Source organism: Hemiscyllium ocellatum, chromosome 4, assembly GCF_020745735.1.
Source record: "Hemiscyllium ocellatum isolate sHemOce1 chromosome 4, sHemOce1.pat.X.cur, whole genome shotgun sequence".
Taxonomy (NCBI): Eukaryota; Metazoa; Chordata; class Chondrichthyes; order Orectolobiformes; family Hemiscylliidae; genus Hemiscyllium; species Hemiscyllium ocellatum.
In genome coordinates, this window is record NC_083404.1 from 2,824,300 (window position 1) to 2,843,791 (window position 19,492).

The window sequence follows — 19,492 nt, forward strand, 5'->3', positions numbered from 1 at the left end:
CACTGGTCACAGACCTCCAGTACGGAAAACATCCCTCCACAACTACCCACTGTCTTCTATGACTGTGTGTCGATCTTGTATCCAACTTGCCTACTCACCATGGATGCCATGGATCTTCTAGACCAGCATACCATGACTGAGCTTGTGAAATGCTTTACTACAAGTCCATGTAGACAATATCCACTGCCCTGTCCTCATCAATCCTCTTTGTCACTTCCTTAAAAAAAACTCATCAAGTTTGTAAGGCAAGACCTCCCCTCCACAAAGCCATGCTGACTCTCCCTAATAAGCCAATTCTTCTCCAAAATATGAGTAAATCCTGTCCCTAAGAATCTTCTCCAACAATTTCTGTACCACTGATGTGAGGCTCATTGGTCTATAATTTCCTGGATTATCCCTGTTACCTTTCTCAAACAAAGGAGTAACCATTAACTAATCTCCAGTCTTTTGGGACCTCACCTGTGGCTAAAGAGGAGACAAAGATTTTTGACAAGGCCCCAGTGATCTCCTCCCTTGCCCTCAGTAACCTGGGATAGATCTTATCAGATCCTGGGGTCTTATCTACCTTAATGTTTTTCAAGACACCCAGCAATACCACTTCCTTAAATATTTACATGCCCTAAAATATCAACATACTCCTCTCTAAACTTAAGGCAAATCAGAGCAGGACTTATACACTTCATGGTAAAGTCCGAGGGAGTGTTGCTGAACAGAGACCTTGGAGTGCAGGTTCATAACTCCTTGAAAATGGAGTTGCAGGTAGATAGGATAGTGAAGAAAGTGTTTGGTATACTTTCCTATATTGGTCAGAGTATTGAGTACAGGAACTGGGAGGTCATGTTGTGGCTGTACATGACATTGGTTAGGCCACTGTTGGCATACTGCGTGCAATTCTGATCTCCCTGTTATAGGAAGGATGTGTGAAACTTGAAAGGGTTTAGAAAAGATTTACTAGGATGTTGCCAAGGTTTGAGCTGTAGGGAGAGGCTGAACAGGCTGGGGCTGTTTTCCTTGGAGTGTTGGAGGTTGAGGGTGACCTTCCAGAAGTTTATAAAATCATGAGGGACATAGGGTAAATAGACAAAGTATTTTCCCTGGGGTGGAGAGTCCAAAACTATAGGGCAGAGATTTAGAGTGGTGAGGGGGTGGGGGGGGGGGGTGGGGTGTGTGTGGGGGATTTAAAAGGGATGTAAGGGGCAGCTTTTACACAGGGTGATGAGTGTATGGAATGAGCTGCCAAAGGAAGTGGTGGAGGCTGGTATAATTACAACATTTAAAAGGCATCTGAATGTGTGTATGAATGGGAAGGGTTTAGAAAGATATGGGCCAAGTGCTGGCAAATGGGACTAGATTAAGAGTCGTGAGATCTTGTTGCAGCTCTATAAAACTTTGATTAGACTGCACTTGGAATCCTGCGTCCAGTTCTGGTTGCCCTATTATAGGAAAGATGTGGATGCTTTGGAGAGGGTTCAGAGGAGGTTTACCAGGATGCTGTCTGGACTGAAGGGCTTATCTTATGAGGAGAGGTTGACTGAGCTCGGACTTTTTTCATTGGAGAAAAGGAGGAGGAGAGGGGACCTAATTGAGGTATACAAGATAATGAGAGGCATAGATAGAGTCGATAGCCAGAGACTATTTCCCAGGGCAGAAATGACTAACACAAGGGGTCATAGTTTTAAGCTGGTTGGAGGAAAGCATAGAGGGGATGTCAGAGGCACAGAGAGTTGTGAGAGCATGGAATGCGTTGCCAGCAGCAGTTGTCCCCACTGACCTTGCTTCCACATCTAAGAGACTACTGGTCATGCATATGGTCACAGAAATTTGAGGATGCATACACATGAGGATCAGTGGTCGGCACAATATCGTGGGCTGAAGGGCCTGTTCTGTGCTGTACTGTTCTATGTTCTATTAATTTAGGATATTTGGTCGGTATGGACGAGTTGAACTGAAGGGTCTGTTTCCATGCAGTAAATCTGACTCTATATCCTTCGCTGTGGTGAATATAAATGCAAAATACTCATTAGGAACTTCCTCTTTTTTTCCATGTTTGATACAAACTGAGTATCCGTGGGCAAGTTATTGCTAAGCAGGTGCCATGGGTAGCACAGTTGACAATCCCTTTTATTATCTTGCTAGACTAGTGGGTGAGCAGATTGGATGTCTGCTGCTTTTTGTGGACATGTAACCTGGGTAGTTTCCTGTGTCAGATGCATTTGTTGTGCCTCTACAACAGCAATTTGGCTAAACGTACAGCTAGTTCCTATTATAGGCAGGATATTATTAACCTAGAGAGGATTCAGAAGAATTTTATCAGAATGTTGCCAGGAATGGAGTGTTAGAGTTTTAAGCAGAGGCTGAATTGGCTGGGACCTTTTTCACTGGAATGTAGGATGCTGAGGGATAACCTTAGAGGTTTATAAAAGCATGAAGCGTATGGATGACATGAATGGCAGGCAGGAGCCTTTTCCCTAGGGTGGGGATTTCAAGATTAGGGGCATATTTTTAAGGTGAGAGGAGAAAGATTTAAAAAAGACAAGAGAGCAAATATTTTACACTGAGTGGTTAGAATGTTGAATGAACTTCTAGGGGAAGTGGTAGATGCAGGGACAATTACACCATTTAAAAGGTATTTAGATAAATATATGAATAAGCAATGTTTGGAGGGATATGGGTCAAGCACAAGCCAGTGGGACTAGTTTATTCATTTGCAGCATTCACTCCCTCCAGTGTTATCATAAAATCTTGTTTACTTGCAACTGATTCAGGGTGTAACTAAAGCCATCCTAGATTGTCGTCATGATAGGAACAACATAAGGCTGTCGAGTCTCAAACCCAATTAGCTTTCATAAATGTGTATGTTTAGTAAATTGCTTTCATTTTTGAGACCATGTCAACTGTATATTACTCAATCAACCATGTGATGTGAAATTTTGATAACTGACTGGTAGTGAAGATGGATGGGTTGGTTTCAATGTAATTCTGGTAGTTAATGCCTATTTTAATCAATTGTTATTGGTTTATATCTAGTTCAATGCCAGAAAATGGATGCTTCAGAATCTATATCTAGTAGAAATCGGTTGGACTACTTTTGTTCATTCATGGTGTATGGGTTATAGCTGGCTGGGCCAGCACTTCTAATTCTTGAGTACCCTTAAGAAGGTGTTAGTGAGCTGTCTACTGTTACCACTGCAGTCCATTTTGTGGGTACACATTGATGTTGAAGGGAATGATTCCATGATTTTTGGCACTGTGATATCAAAACATGGTGAAATATTTCTAGTCTTAACACAATTTGATTCACTCCATGTGATATCAAGAAATGGTTGGAAGCACTGGATACTGCAAAGGCTACGGGCCCAGATCACATTCTGCAATTGTAGTGAACACTTGTGCTCTGGAACTTGTCGCTCCCACAGCCAAGCTCTTCCAGTGCAGTTACAACACTGGCATCGACCTGACAATATGGAGAATTGCCAAGATTTGTCTCGTACACGATAAGCAAGACAAATCCAACCCAACCAGTTACCACCCGAGTCTACTATTGATCATCAATGAAGTGATGAAAGGTGTCATCAACAGTGCTATCTAGCAGTATCTGCTCAGTGACGCCCAGTTGCATCATTAATGACATTCCCTCCATTAGAAGAAGGCTATGTTAGGACAAAATGTGAAAACTCAGGGCGCTTGAGGGTTACAAGGAAGTCAGGAAAGACCGAAAAAGAGAGCTCAGAAGAGCCAGGAGGGGATATGAGAAGTTGTTGGCGAATAGGATCAGGGTTAACCCTAAGGCTTTCCATAGGTATGTCAGGAATAAAAGAATAACCAGAGTTAAATTAGGGCCAATCAAGGATAATAGTTGTGTGTGGAGTCAGAGGAGATAGGGGAAGCACTAAATACATATTTTTCGACAGTGTTCACTATAGAAAATGAAAATGTTGGCGAGTAATAGATACAAAGATACTTGCATCTAGACTAGAAGAGATTGAGGTTCACAAGGAAGAGGTATTAGAAATACTGCAGAGTATGAAAATAGATAAGTCTCCTGGGCCAGATGGGATCTATCCTAGGATCCTCTGAGAAGCAAGGGAAGAGATTGCCGAGCCTATGGCATTGATCTTCAAATCATCGTTGTCTACAGGAATAGTGCCTGAAGACTGGGGGATTGCAAATAAGGTTCCCTTGTTCAAAAAGGGTAGTAGAGACAGCCCTGGTAATTACAGACCAGTGAGTCTCACTTCAGTTGTTGGTAAAGTGTTGGAAAAGGTTATAAGAGATAGGATTTATAACCATCTAGAAAAGAATAATCTGATTAGGGACAGTCAGCACGGTTTTGTGAACGATAGGTCGTGCCTCACAAACCTTATTGAGTTCTTTAAGAAGGTGACCAAACAGGTAGGTGAGAGTAAACCGGTTGATGTGGTGTATATGGATTTCAGCAAGGCGTTCGATAAGGTTCCCCACAGTAGGCTATTATACAAAATGTGGAGGAATGGGATTGTGGGAGACAGCAGTTTGGATCAGTAATTGGCTTGCTGAAAGAAAACAGAGGGTTGTAGTTAATGGAACATGTTCATCTTGGTGTCCTGTTACTAGCGGTGTACCGCAAGGGTTGGTGTTGGGTCCATTGCTGTTTGTCATTTTTATAAATGCCCTGGATGAGGGCTTAGAAGGGTGGGTTAGTAAATTTGCAGACGACACTAAGGTCGGTGAAGTTGTGGATAGTGATGAAGGATGTAGTAGGTTGCAGAGAGGCATAAATAAGCTGCAGAGCTGGGCTGAGAAGTGGCAAATGGAGTTTAATGTGGACAAGTGTGAGGTAATACACTTTGGCCGGAGTAATTGGAATGCAAAGTACTGGGCTAATGGTAGGATTCTTGGGAGTGCAGAGGAGCAGAGAGATCTCGGTGTCCATGTACACAGATCTCTGAAAGTTGCCACCCAGATTGACAGGGTTGTTAAGAAGGCATACAGTGTTTTGGCCTTTATTAATAGAGGGATTGAGTTCCGGAACCAGGAGGTTATGCTGCAGCTGTACAAAGCTCTGGTACGGCCACACTTGGAGTATTGTGTACAATTCTGATCACCGCATTATAAGAAGGATGTGGAAGCTTTGGAAAGGGTGCAGAGGGAATTTACCAGGATGTTCTTACAAGGAAAGGCTGAGGGCCTTGAGGCTGTTCTCATTAGAGAGAAGGTTGAGAGGTGACTTAATAGAGACATACAAGATAATCAGAGAGGGTTAGATAGGGTGGACAGGGAGAGCCTTTTTCCAAGTATGGGGACGGCAAATGTGAGGGGACCGACCACCTGGCGCCTGGAGGAAGAACGCCTCATCTTCCACCTTGGAACACTTCAACCCCAGGGCATCAATGTGGACTTCACCAGTTTCCTCATTTCTCCTTCCCCCACCTCACCCCAGTTCCAAACTTCCAGCTCAGCACTGTCCCCATGACTTGTCCGGACTTGTCCTACCTGCCTATCTTCTTTTTCCGCCTATCTTCTTCTTTTTCCACCTATCCACTCCACCCTCCGCTCTGACCTATCACCTTCATCCCACCCCCATCCACCCATTGTACTCTTTGCTACCTTCCCCCACCCTCCTCCCTGATCTATCACCTTCATCCCCACCCCCACTCACCTATTGTACTCTATACTACTTTCTCCCACCCCCCATCCTCCCCTCATTTATATCTCCACCCTTCAGGCACTCTGCCTGTATTCCTGATGAAGGGCTTTTGCCTGAAACGGGCGATTTTCCTGCTCCTCAGATACTAAAGCAGTCCATTTTTAAATTCAATAAGAGCTGGACAATTTCCAGCCTTGAACTCAGAAGTGCTAAGTAACATTCACGTCACACAAATATCAGGCTTTGACCATTACCAACAAGAGACCCACCATCCCTTGATATTCACTGGTGTAACCATTAGTGAATTCCCCCCCCATCAATATCCTGGGGGTTATCATTGACCAGAAATTCAACTGGGCTCACCTCATAAGCACAGTGGCTCCAAGAGCAGGCGAGAGACTACAAATACTGTAGCGAATAAGTCCCCAAAATCTGTCTACCATCTAAAAGTCATGGCTCAGTGGTTAACACTGATGCCTTACAGTGCCAGGGACCCAGATTCAATTCCACCGTTGGGCGTCTGTGCAAACTCCACACAGGCATCCTCTCTGTGTCTGTGTGAATTTCCTTCGGGTGCTCTGGTTTCTTCCTACAGTCCAATGTTGTGCAGATTTGGTGGATTGGCCATGCTAAATTGCCTGTAGTGTCCAGGGAAGTGCAGGTTAGGTGGATTAGTCATGTTCAATGCATGGTTGCAAGAATGGAGTAGCAGGGTTGGCTCTGAGCAGATGCTTTTCAGAGGATTGGTGCACACTTGATGGCCTCTCTCCACGCTATCAGAATTCTATGATTTTAAGTCAGGAGTGTGATAGAATACTCCCCACTTGCCTGGAAGTACAGCTCCAACAACACTCAAAGCGTGACATCATCCAGGACAAAGCCTGTTTAATTGATGCCACATCCCCAAGCAACCACTCACTCCAACCGTCGGCAGCAGTGTGTACCGCCCGCAATAAATTCACCAAAGACCTTCAGACAGCACCTTCCAAAATCACACCCACTTTCATCTTGAAGGGCAATGGCAGCCGATACATGGGTACACCACCCCCTGCATGTTATCCTCAAAGCCACTCACCAACCTAACTCGGAAATATATCAGAGTTCCTTTACTGTTACTGAGTCAAAATCCTGGAATTCCATCCCTGTGGGCATTGTGGGTCTACCTACAGCTTGTGGACTGCAGCCGTTCACCACCTCGGGCAACTAGGATGGGCAAAAAATGGCCACCCAATGATGCCCATGTTCCACAAGTGAATTTTTAAAAAAATCTCCTCGATTAGCACACTGTACGAGTGCCACACAACACAACGATGGATATCCTTAATAGAATGGCAGGGCTTTCTGTTAGAAGAACTCTGCGATGGTCTTTTTTTCTGCTACTTTTATAGACACATATCTGTAGCCAGCAGATTTGTAAGGATAAGGTCAAGATATTTTTCCCTCTGGTTGGTTCCCACATCTTCTGCCACAAGCCCAATCTAGCAGCTAAATCCTTTGAGTTAGTCAGTAGTGGTTCTGCCATGTCACTCCTAGTGATGAGCATTGAAATCCCTGAGTAGATGTTCTACCCTAACCACCCTCTGTGCTTCCTCCAACTGGGGTTCAACATGGAGGAATTTGCATTCTGTAACCAAGGGGGTGGCAGCATTTCATGATCGGCAGATTTCTATGTCCAAGATTTGCATGTTATCATACTTCACTGGATCCAGAATCCTGTTGAGGGGTCCCAGGGCAGCAACCTCCCAACTATATACCACAGTGCTACTGCCTCTGCTCAGTCAGTCTTGCCAATGGGACAGGATGTACCCAAGGATAGTGGTGACTGGCACGTTGCCTGTAAGGTACAGTTCCATAAGAATGCCTATGTCAGGCTCTGGCTTGACTAGTCTGTGGGACAATCTCCCAATTTTGGCACTAGCTCCCAAATTGAGTCATAGAATCATAGAGATATACAACACAGAAGCAGACCCATCGGTCCAACTCATCCATGCCGACCAGATATCCCAATCCAGTCTAGTTCCACCTACCAGCACCTAAATTAAACTACTTCTGCCACTTCTCAGCCCATTGGCCCATCTGATCAAGATCCCGTTGTAATCTGTGGTGGCTTCCTTTGCTGTCCACTATCCCTCCAAGCCCTTCCTATTCATATACTCATCCAGTCACCTTTTAAATGTTGCAATTGTGCTAGCCTCCACCACTTCCTCTGGCAGCTCATTCCATGCACACGTCACCCTCTGTGTGAAAAGGTTGCCCCTTAGGTCTCCTTTTATAGCTTTCCCCTCTCACCCTAAACCTTTGTCCTTTAGTTCTGGACCTCTCCACCCCATGCCCTATCCTATCCATACACCTCATGATTCTATAAACCTCTATAAGGTTACCCCTCAGCCTCTGACGCTCCAGGGAAAACAGCTCCAGCCTGTTCAGCCTCTCCCTATAGCTCAAATCCCCCAACCCTGGCAACATCCTTGTAAATCTTTTCTGAAGCCTATCAATTTTCACAGCATCTTTCCAATAGGAAGGAGACCAGAATTGCACACAATATTCCAAAAGTGGCCAAACCAGTGTCCTGTACAGCCACAACATGACCTCCCGACTCCTGTACTCAATACTCTGACCAATAAAGGAAAGCATACCAAACGCCGCTTCGTTATTCTATGTGCCTGAAACTCCACTTTCAAAGAGCTATGAACCTGCACTCCAAGGTCTCTTTGTTCAGCAACATTCCCTAGGACCTTACCATTAAGTGTATAAGTCCTGCTAAGATTTGCTTTCCCAAAATGCAGAGCCTCTCATTTATCTAAATTAAACTCCATCTGTCACCTCTCAGCCCATTGGCCCATCTGGCCAAGATTCCATTGTAACCTGGGGTAACCTCTTTTTCTGTCCACTATACCTCCAATTTTGGTGTCATCTGCAAACTTACTAACTGTACCTCTTATGCTCACATCCAAATCATTCATGTAAATAACGAAAAGTAGAGGGCCCACCACCGATCCTTGTGGCACTCCACTGGTCAAAGGCCCCCAGTCTGAAAAACAACCCTCCACCACCACCCTCTGCCTTCTACCTTTTGAAGCAGTTCTGTATCCAAATGGCTAGTTCTCCCTGTATTCCATGCTAATCAGTCTCCCATGGTGAGCCTTGTCGAACACCTTACTGAAGTCCATATAGATCACATCTACCGCTCTGCCCTCATCAATCCTCTTTTTATTACTTCCTCAGTGGCAGACTTTGCAGGGCCAGCATTTGCCATTGTTGTTTCCGGAACCTGTGTCAGGTGCTTCATCTAGTGTCATTCCTCCTTTAATGCAACTTGATAGACTGATTGTTTTGCTTGGTTATTTCAGAGGGCATTCAGTCACATTGCTGTGGGTCTGGAGTCACATGTAGACTAGACCAGGTTAGTGTGGCAGTTCCCTTCCCTAAAACATATTAGCCCTTTATTTCAAAGTTAATCTAATTCTGAAGGAAGAGACTGTTTAGAAACTTAGTTTCTGCAACTGCTGAAGTGAAGAACAGCTCTTTAAAAATCTATCAGGTTATCACCACTCCGGTAACAGTTTTCTTCAGATTTATAAGTTGACATATATTCCACAAAATTGAATCATTTAACAAAGCTACCCGATGGAAGGATAAATATGAAAAAAATGAAGAAATTTTGTAATGTGAACTTCTTTACAAATAAATACGTAAAGATGAGTTATTTTTCAAGAGTCCAGTAAGTTGGCCTCAAAGCATGTACATTTGCATTCATATATTTGTGCATTTTTGAGACCTCGCAGATTACTGTAGTAATCCCAGTTTTAATGGGCGAAGAACTGTTTACTTTTGTAGTAAATTTTGTTTTAGAGCAGCATCATTCTTTTACTTGGAGGTAATTTATAAATGTTTTGTTCTTGTTTAGTGATTTAGATATCTGGATCCCAGAAATTGACCATGCTGAGCTTCCTACGGATTGGTGGGACAGGGAATCTGATAAATGCCTTCTCATTGGAGTGTTCAAGCATGGTATGTAATTGCAGTTATAAACATTTAGTTTACTTTTGAGTGCCTGACTGATTCAGAGGGTAACAACTCTGTATATCGGCAGTCCCCAGACCACAGTGTTCATTCTTGAGTCTATTCACAAGTCAGACTACAATGCAAGGCAATATAAAATAGCCATTTTATAAGCACAGGAAATGTTCATATGTCGGATTTTTAAAAATTACACCCTGTATAAGACCATGAAAGCTGGATTGTATTGGGGACTCCCAGTACATACGAAATAGGAGCAGCAGAAGGAAAATCGGTCCATAAAATGCATTTTGCACCTGTATACTTGCCCTTAGTGACTGTTCTACGATGATACCTACGTTCCTTTGTACGTTTAAGAATAGGGGGTAAACCATTCAGGGCTAAGATGAGGAAGAGTTTCTGTCTCCCACAAAAACCTATTGGAGCCAGTTCATAAGATGTATTCAGAAGGGAGCTGGATGTGGTCCTTGCAGCCGAGGGGATCAAAGGGTATAGAGAGAAGTGAGAATGAGATAGGGATTGCATGGTCATATTGTATGGTGGGACAAGCTCAAAGGGCTGAATGGCTTATTCCTGCGCCTATTTTCTGTGTTTCTATGTTATTTTTCTATGTCTACCTTTTCCAATTTATTACCATTGAAATAAATACTGTATTTTCATACTGATCCACACAGAGTTTGTGGAGATTTTGCTTTTATTCATTTTGGTGATGCCAACGAGTGAATAAACAAAAACTCCCTGCTAATTTTGCAGTTCTGAATTACAATTCAAGGTAAGTAATATATCATGTGAGTGCAGCTGGCATAACCCGCAAACACATTGCTGATTAGTGTCCTGCAACTAGCACTGAAGTATATACATTAAAGACATCAGGATGTGGCAGAATCTGGGGGGTTCACAAGTTAAAGCTCATCATAATAAAATAGGTGTTAACACCTAATGTCTGTGCTTACCATGATTGTAAAAAATGGTTGGTCGTCATTGAGAATTCCTGTCGAATTGCTCATACGGACTTTAAGAACAAGTGTGGAACATTATTGTTTTGTATTATTGTTTTCTTTTCATTTGAATTTTACTAATTCATTTTTTTGCAAAATATAAAGAATTGGATTTGAGAACAAAAAATTTCTTCATTATTGTAGTTAATATGTGCTATGAATATTGAAGTTTCAAAATGTAATCCATCTAAGTAATTTGAAATACTTTTGATATCAAAAACTTGTTTGTTATTGCTTCTGTTGGAAAGCTTGTTCGATTACTTGGGTGCAGTGCATGACAGTTTGGAAACTACTGAGATGATCATTTATATATTGTAAAATTATTTTGATAAATTAGCCTGTCTTAATAGTTGACAATTCAAGTATTTTGGGTTTCAGTTTATTTTAGTAAATTACACCACTGCTCCACATGTGCTACTACTCTACCAGCTTACATTGGAGTGAATGGTAGCTTAACCTCTGCCATTCATCTGTATAAGTGCCTCCTGGGCTTTTTTCCAAGTACTATTTCACAAATGTCAGCAGTGAGACTTTTACGTCCCCTGTTGAAGAATACTGTCTTGTTAACCGTGAGCCGTTGGGATGTGGAACAGCCGCAATGTATACAAAGAGCAGTTCCTAATCATAATCCAAATTCACTTGAGGTCATAGTGGAATTCTCTTGTGTGTGTCCTGACTAGTGGTGGTCGAGGAGAGGGGTACTGATGGTTTTTAAAATCTTTTATGATTACAATGTGGCTTGAGGCTGAAGAGTATTGAAGAATAACGTGTCACAGTGCAAAACCTAATTGAATTATGCAGTCCTTGGTTGACAGAGGCACTGGTGCTTACAGATGCAACTGAACCGAGTCCAGTCTGACTGTCATTTTCTGAGCTATTTTTGGGACTTGTCATTCTTTATTTGTTGAATTACTGGAATGGTTGTATCCCAAAAGGTATCAGTGAACTCCCATTTCAAATATTCCATTTATAACTGATGAATTCTCCTAATGTTTTACAATGAATTTATTTAATCTTGTGTGCACTTTTTCAAGCAGTGCATTTCTGTTACTAAGTAATTGGTTTCAACTTTATCCTTTTCTATGCAATATTAAATTTATTTTTAAGGTTGATTTTATGTTGTGTAAATGATAAACAGCTCAACCAAATTTTCAACCTGTTATTGTCATTTTCCTGTGTTGAATTTCAAAAAGCATGGTCAACCTAAGGTAAATTTACTAATGAGTAAGTTATTGTTCATTTGATCTCATTTTTTGTTGCATTATTTCTTGTGTATTGATTTTAATGCATTCATTCCTTCACATCCATACCCACAGCAACGTTTGTTGTGAAATTGAAAAAAAATTCTGAAAACAATTTTGCTCAGAGGTTAAAATATGTTAATTAAAAAATCCATTGATTATTTTGTATAGGATATGAAAAGTACAATTCTATAAGGGCAGATCCTTTATTCTGCTTCCTGGAGCGAGTGGGAATGCCTGACGCAAAGGCCATGGCTGCAGAGCAGAGGGGAACAGATGTACTGGCAGATGTTGGTGATGGGTAAGTTGTGCTTTTGAGTTCATACGGAATTCCCTTCCCCAATCATCACCATGTCCCATTCAATAAATAGCATCATTAAGTCTGTGGGTTTTTTCTTTCATTTAAAATTTCTCTTTCAGTGCTGATTTTGACAGAGAAGATGAAGATCCAGAATACAAACCAGGGAGAATTCCATTTAAAGATGAAATGGATGTGAGTTTTATGTTTGAGCCATAAAGCTCCTATTATAAACTTTGGGAATTAATTTAAATTTACATTCAGGTTTCATGTTCTAGCATATTTTTCCCTGATGTGGACTGCACTGAATAATTAAAATTTGAAAGACTGCTTTGAAATTGACAATTTGTGTTATCACAGATACTTGAAAACATCTGTACAGAAGAAAAAAAAATTACCAGAACTTTTAATGCATTTTCCTTTTCAGGAATTTGAGAATTCTCCACTCGATGACAAGGAAGAATGTATGGATGCAGAGAACACAGGTGAGATTTTGTGGAAGATGACAAGGAAATTAGTGGTGTATTTTATCAAGTATCAACATATTCAAGCTATGGATCACTTGAGTTTTTCAGGTTATGTAATTCACTCTTTACATGAATCTGATCTATACGTTGTTTCCCAACTGAAATATTTTGAATACACAGTTCGCTCACATGGATCATGCAACTGAATTTTGTGTGTGCCTCAAAAACTAAACTTGGTGATGAAGTTAGTTTCTCTATATTGAAACTATGAAGTTCTATTTTCAATGGGTTTGATGTTTGCTTTAAAGTAGCAGAACACTAAATTTGGCACAAAACCATACTGTAATATTGACTGGAATTCAAAGAACCTTGGATATCCAAATTTCGGATTATCCAGCAAGATCGTAAGCTCCTGATGCTTGTCTCAACTGTGTTATCTGGCATTCAATTATCCAAACATTCGATTATCTGACACAATACTCCCCACCTGTGTCCTTTGGATAATCGAGGTACATAATCTTAAAAGACAGCAGTGGAAGGATATTTTTTTGACTGGAGATCTGTGCTCGGTTGTGTCTTGCACGGATCAGTGCTGGGACCTCTGTTGTTTGTAATGTATAGAAATGATTTGGAGGAGAATGTAGGTAGCCTGGTTAGTAAGTTCATAGGTGGCCCAAAGATTACTGGAGTTGTGGATAGTAGGGAGGATAGCCAGAGGATATGGGAAGATTTAGATAGGGTGGAGATTTGGGCAGAGAAGTGGTAAAGTTAATCAGTGAAAAAGTGAGGCATTGCATTTTGGAGGACTTGATGCAAGAGGGATGGGATCAGAGGTATGCAGGCCCACAGTTCCCTGAAAGTGGAACCACAATAGGATAATGTGGTCACGAAGGCATATGGCATGCTTGCATTCGTTGGTCAGGTTATGGAGTATAAAAATTAGTAAGTTATATTGTAGCTGCATAGGACTTTGGTTTGGCCTCGTTTGGAATATTATGTACTATCAGAAGGATGTGGAGGCTTTGGAGAGGGTATAGAAACAATTTACCAGGATGTTGCCTGTTTTAGAGGGTATTAGCTATAAGGAGAGATTGGACAAACTTGGTTTGTTTATATGTCAAAGAATAACGGGCGACCACTTTACAAAATGATGAGAGGAACTGGGATAGAATGGATAGTCAGAGTCTTTATCCCCACCCCGACCCCATTGTAGAAATGCTAATTACTAAGGGGCACAGTTTTAATGTAAAAGGGATAGGTTTAAAAGAGATGCGAGAGGCAGGGTTTTTACACAGAGGATGATAAGTTTGTGGAATCCATTGTCAGAGGTGGTGGTGGAGGCGGATACAATCGCAACATGTAAGAGGCATATTGAGGTGTATATGAACAGACTAGAGGGATACAGACCGCATGGAGACAAAAGGCTTTTAGTTTAGAGAGAGATCATGTGTCGACGTAGCCTTAGTGGGCTGAAGGGCCTATTCCTGTGCAGTACAATTCTTTTGTTCTTACTGGAAATTTGAAATAAGAACTTTAACTGCTGGAAATGTTTACATCAAGCAGTATCCATGGATTGAAAACGTTTCCTTTCAACGTTTTGTTTTTGAGGTAATGGCACCAAAATACAATATCCACAAAACTGAGGAGCCTGGGTTTGTGAATTTACTGTAGCAGGTTCGAAGTCAAACCCTTCTACCTCTCAGAGGAATCACATTGTAAGATAGAATGTTACAAAGCACTGTAACAAATGTTAAATTAGTTCTTGCAAAAAATTGACTAATGTCCAAATAGGATATGAAAATACATCAATGCCATTTTAATCTTTATGCAAGTGTGCTAGAAACCTAATCTATGAACTTACATAATGTCCTGCAGTTATTAAATCGCTAGCATTTCCGTTTTAGAACATATTCAAGAAATCTTCATAATGAGTGTTCTTTACGAAGAAAACAGAATAAAAATATATAGTCAAAATTAGATTGTCCATTTTTATGGTAAAGGCATGATTTTATTAAATTTATGTTTAGAAGATATCAACACCAGCAGCATTACTGAATGCATCATTTTACAGGCAAACAACTTGACCAAGATGATGAATCAGACAAACTGTACTGGCCTAGCACCTCTGTTCTCACCACACGCCTGCGCCGCCTTATTACAGCCTATCAACGGAGCTACAAGAGAGAACAGATGAAATTAGAAGCACTGAATAAAAGTGATCGTCGTAGACGCCGGCCAAGAGACGAAGTGAGGGCTCGAGAGGCAGAGAGAAGTGCAGCTATATCTGAGAAACGTCAAAGGTAGTGACATACATACTATGGTTAATTTTATTAACAATTTTCAAAGTTTGTTTTGTTTTGGAATATATTTCTGTAGCTTTTTATAGTCCTTATTTTATAACCCAAGTATATATTGCATGGGATGGTAAACCATTCATGTAACTAGGCTGGGAAAAATGTCTAATCTGTCTAAACTGGAATTTATAGCATCAGCATGCTGACAAATGGTACATGGATACGTTTTCAAGATCTCCTTTCTCTTAGGCAGAGATTTTGGGCTTTTCCAGAGAACTAGAGGAAATGATCAGGCGATGTATTATCATTGAATAGTTTAGATGCATGTACTAGCCAGCATTAGCAGTGTTTCGTGTTTTGTGAAGGCGAAATTGTGTCTGACTAATCTATTAGTCTTTCAAGAAAGTCTGAACCAAAGTGGATAGTGGGAAGCCAGTAGATGTCATGTATTTGTAAAGTGCCTTAAAGTCCAAAATGGCTAACAAAAAGTTATGTCACAAGATAAGATCCAAAGTGTTGGAGGTAGGATATTGGCATGGATAGAGAATTGGTTCATGGGCAGGAAACAGTGAGTGGGGATAGGAGGAAGGAAGTGCATGTATTATACTAATTTGTAGACAGCACTAAGAGGTGGAAGGGCAGGTTGCAAGAGAGATACAAACAGTTTACAGAGAGATATTGATAGGTTATGTAAGTGGACACAAAGTTAGCAAATGGAGTATAATGTGAAGTTCATTTTGGAAGGGAGAAAAAAGAACAATGTTACTTAAATGGAGAAAATTTGCAGAAATCTGCAACACAAGGGGACGTTGTACACGTAATGCAGAAAGCTCGCACACAGTGCAGTGGGTAATTGGGAGGGCTAATACAATGTTCGCCCTTATTTCAAGGGGGTTGGAGTATAAGAATAGGGAAATCCTACTGCAACTGTACAGGATGCTGGTGAGACCACATCTGGGGTACTGTGAGCAGTTTTGTACCCTTTAATGAAGGAAAGATATTATTTCATTCGGCACAGTTCAGTGAAGGTTCATTAGGATGATTTTGGCTATGGAGAGATTGTCTTGGGAGCAATGGTTAAACAGGTTGGAATTTTACTTGCATTTTGAAGGACAAGAGGTGAAAGTTGAAAGGGTTCAGAAAAGATTTACAAGGATGTTGCCAGGGTTGGAGGGTGTGAGCTATTGGGAAAGGCTGAATAGGCTGGAGCTGTTTTCCCTGGAGCGTCAGAGGTTGAGGGGTAACCTTATAGAGGTTTACAAAATCATGAGGGGCATGGATAGAGGAAATAGATAAGGTATTTTCCCTGGGGTGGGGGAGTCCAGAACTTGAGGGCATAGGTTCAGGGTGAGAGGGGAAAGATTTAAAAGGGACCTAAGGGACAACTTTTTCACACAGAGAGTGATATGTGTATGGAATGAGCTGCAGTGGTGGAGACTGGTACAATTGCAGCATTTAAAAGGTGTCTGGATGGGTATATGATTAGGAAGGATTTAGAGGGATATGGGTCAGGTGACGGCAAATGGGACTAGATTAGGTTAGGATATCTGGTCAGCATGGGCGAGTTAGACCAAAATTCCTGTTTCCATGCTGTACATCTCTATGACTCGATCTCATTGAAGCAGAAAGGATTGTTAACAAGTTTGATAAATACAGAAAGGATGTTTCCTCTCATGGGCAAGTCTAGGATCTGAGGGTACAGCTTCAGAATAAAGGGGGCAAATTTAAGACTAAGTTGAGGAATGTTTTTCACTCAAGGTTGTGTTGTCTTAATATAAGTTTGCTCGCTGAGCTGGAGGGTTGTGTGTTTTTGGAACTCCTTGCCACAGGGAGGTGGGGACAGTTGTTGTGCATATTTAAGGTTGAGATAGATCCTTGACCAGTCGGGGAATCAAGGGTTATGGGGAAAGAGCAGGAAAGTGGATGTGAGGTAGGTCGGATCACCAGCGATCCGACTGAATGGCAGAACAGCTCGAGGGGCCAAAAGGCCACCTCCTGCTCCTATTTCTTATGGTCATGATCATAACGTTAAAGTACTGCCTTTTACTACTGAGGTGTTGGAGGTCTGAGAAAAGACCAGAAGACAGGTTAATTCCAGGTGTTTTACAAAAATAAGTAATACTAACCTTTCTAAAGCAATTATTGTAATTGTGATTCAAAATAACTTAAGCTAAGGCAAAGATTACAAGAATTATGAATAAATATTTGACTTTTTGCTACAACTGCATCGTAACTTCAGAAGTACAAACCGAAACCGTGTCCCCACATGTCACTGCAGTCAGATTGGGTTCGCACTGCAGCACTCAGATATAAGGTGGCTCACATGAAAAGGGGCGATGTGAGGGAGAGACGCATGCTTTTGTTCTCTCTCTCCCTAGTCTTCCTGCCCCACGTTTCTTTCTTTGTTTCTTTTTCTCTTGGTTTTGCTCGCTCTCACTCTCGCTCTCTCTCCCCTCCCCCTCTATCTGTGTCTCTCCCCTCTCTCTCTCTCTCTCCCCTCCCTCTCTCTCCTACCCCTCCCTCTCTCTCCTGCCCCTCCCTCTCTCTCCTCCCCCTCCATCTCTTTCTCCTCCCCCTCCATCTCTTTCTCCTCCCTTCTCCCTCTCCCCCTCCTACTCCCTTCTCCCTCTCCCCTCCTCCTCCCCTCTCCCTCTCCCCCTCCTCCTCCCCTCTCCCTCTCCCTCTCCCCCTCCTCCTCCCCTCTCCCCCTACACCCCCTGCTCTCGCTCCCCCTGCTCTCTCTCTCTCCCCCCCGCTCTCTCTCCCCCTCCCATCCACTCGCTCTCCTCTTCCCTCCACCCCCCCAGCCCTCTATCTCTAGTCCCTCTCTCTATCTCTAGCCCCTCTCTCTGTCTCTCCTTCTTCTCTTCCCCCGCCCCGCACCCCACCCATCTCTCTCTCTCTCGCTCACTCCCCTCCATCTCTCTCTTTCTCTCTCTCTTCCACCTCTCGCTCTACCCTGCCCGTCTTGCTCTACCCCCCCCACCTCTCGCTCTCTCTTCTCCCCCCGTCTCTCTCACTCTTTATTTCCCTCCATCTCTCACTCTCTTTCCCCCCCCACCCCTGTCTTTCTTTCTCTCGCTCGCTCTCTCTCTCTCTCTCTTCTCCCCCCCCCCTTTCTCCCCTATCTGTGACTGTCTCTTTCTCTCTCTCTCTATCTCTTTTCTACCCCTCCCCCCCATCTCTCTTCCCTCCTCCTCTCTCCACCCCCTCCTCCCCCAACCGCTCTCCCTGTTTTAACCACCATTTCACTGTTACTTCTACAACTCTTCACACGTGAGTGAAGTGACCTGCTGGCCTTAGTCCTGCTGTTAATCCCCTGCTGATTGGGTTTGAAATTTAGAGCAGATGGCAAGCAGCTAGTGATTGACCATATAAGGGTCTTAATTGTGGTGAGCCCCCAGAGACCTCTGCAATCCACCCTAAGTTTGTAGTTGGGTCAGCATCTGGTCAAAGCACCATTCATGGGGCTTTCTGTGCTCCCTGCCTGTAACCTTCGCACTGTGAGACTGCGACTGTTCATCTGGCTGATGTCCTATCAGCCAGTGAAGCATTCATTTAGCACTCAGCATCAGATGATTATTGGGAATCATGTTCCACAGGTTGTGCTATCTCTTCTCTATTTCATCATGATTCATACATGGGTTTTAATTGTCGATGTTACAGTTCGTTCGGCTGGAGGTCATCAAAACGTTTAAACTGCCTCTAATAAAGTGTAGCATGTGTAAATATTTCCCGGTTCAGGTTATTCCAGGCACCTAACATGCTCCTTTCTGTTGTATGCAAGATGGATTCCAGGGCAGAAAGGTAGCAGCTGGACTCTAACCAGAGCTAGCTGCTCTTAAACAGGAAAACAAGATCCAGTTTTGAGGATTCAGTGGAAGAGGGGAAAATATGTTGGCACCTTTTCTGCCTTACTTTCTTGAATAGGGAAGAGAGTATTTATGAAGTACCTTTAGTGAACTTGGGATATTCTGAACTTCACAGTCAGTAAGTACCTTTAAATAATATACCAAATGGAGTAACCTAAAGCCAACAAATGGTAATGGTATGAATAATTGACCAATGTGGTTTTTGTGGTGTTGCTTGAATGATATATATTTGTCAGAATTTTATGAATATCGCATTCAGCTGTTTTGCATCCAACTAAGAGGACAAATGCGGTCTCTGCTTAATATCCCATCAAAAGATCATTCTTCTGCCACTCAGTGCTATACTGGAATGTCATCTGGATTTTATTGAAGTCTCTAGAGTGGGACATGGAATTTCAAAAATTCATGGCTCATGAAATGTTAGTGCCGCTACTGAGACATGCCTGATTCTTGTTGTCTGCTTTCAGATCTTCTGAATTGACAAATTCAAAGGCCAAAGGCAAAATACTAGCTTTAGAACAGTGAATTTGGATTGTGTTTATTTTAATGATCTTTTGAATGCCAATTTTCTTTCTGGTTTGGGTTATTGACAAGGATGAAACAATAATCATTCTAGTAATGTTTGGCCCCAAAAGACTTGTTTTTTATACTTCCAGTTTGTGGCACCAAAAGTGAG

At 42.2% G+C, this 19,492-nt stretch overlaps 1 protein-coding gene across 3 annotated transcripts in view; it reads left to right on the plus strand.

Annotated features, from left to right (window-relative positions):
* Window positions 1–19,492, plus strand: part of chd7 (chromodomain helicase DNA binding protein 7) — a 343,180-nt gene that overhangs the window by 292,461 nt on the left and 31,227 nt on the right. For all 3 annotated transcript variants that reach the window (XM_060822645.1, XM_060822642.1, XM_060822647.1), the window contains 5 exons: window positions 9,534–9,637; window positions 12,057–12,186; window positions 12,306–12,378; window positions 12,611–12,668; window positions 14,722–14,950. In XM_060822645.1, coding sequence (XP_060678628.1) covers window positions 9,534–9,637; window positions 12,057–12,186; window positions 12,306–12,378; window positions 12,611–12,668; window positions 14,722–14,950 — 594 coding nt within the window. The remainder of the gene's footprint in view (window positions 1–9,533; window positions 9,638–12,056; window positions 12,187–12,305; window positions 12,379–12,610; window positions 12,669–14,721; window positions 14,951–19,492) is intronic.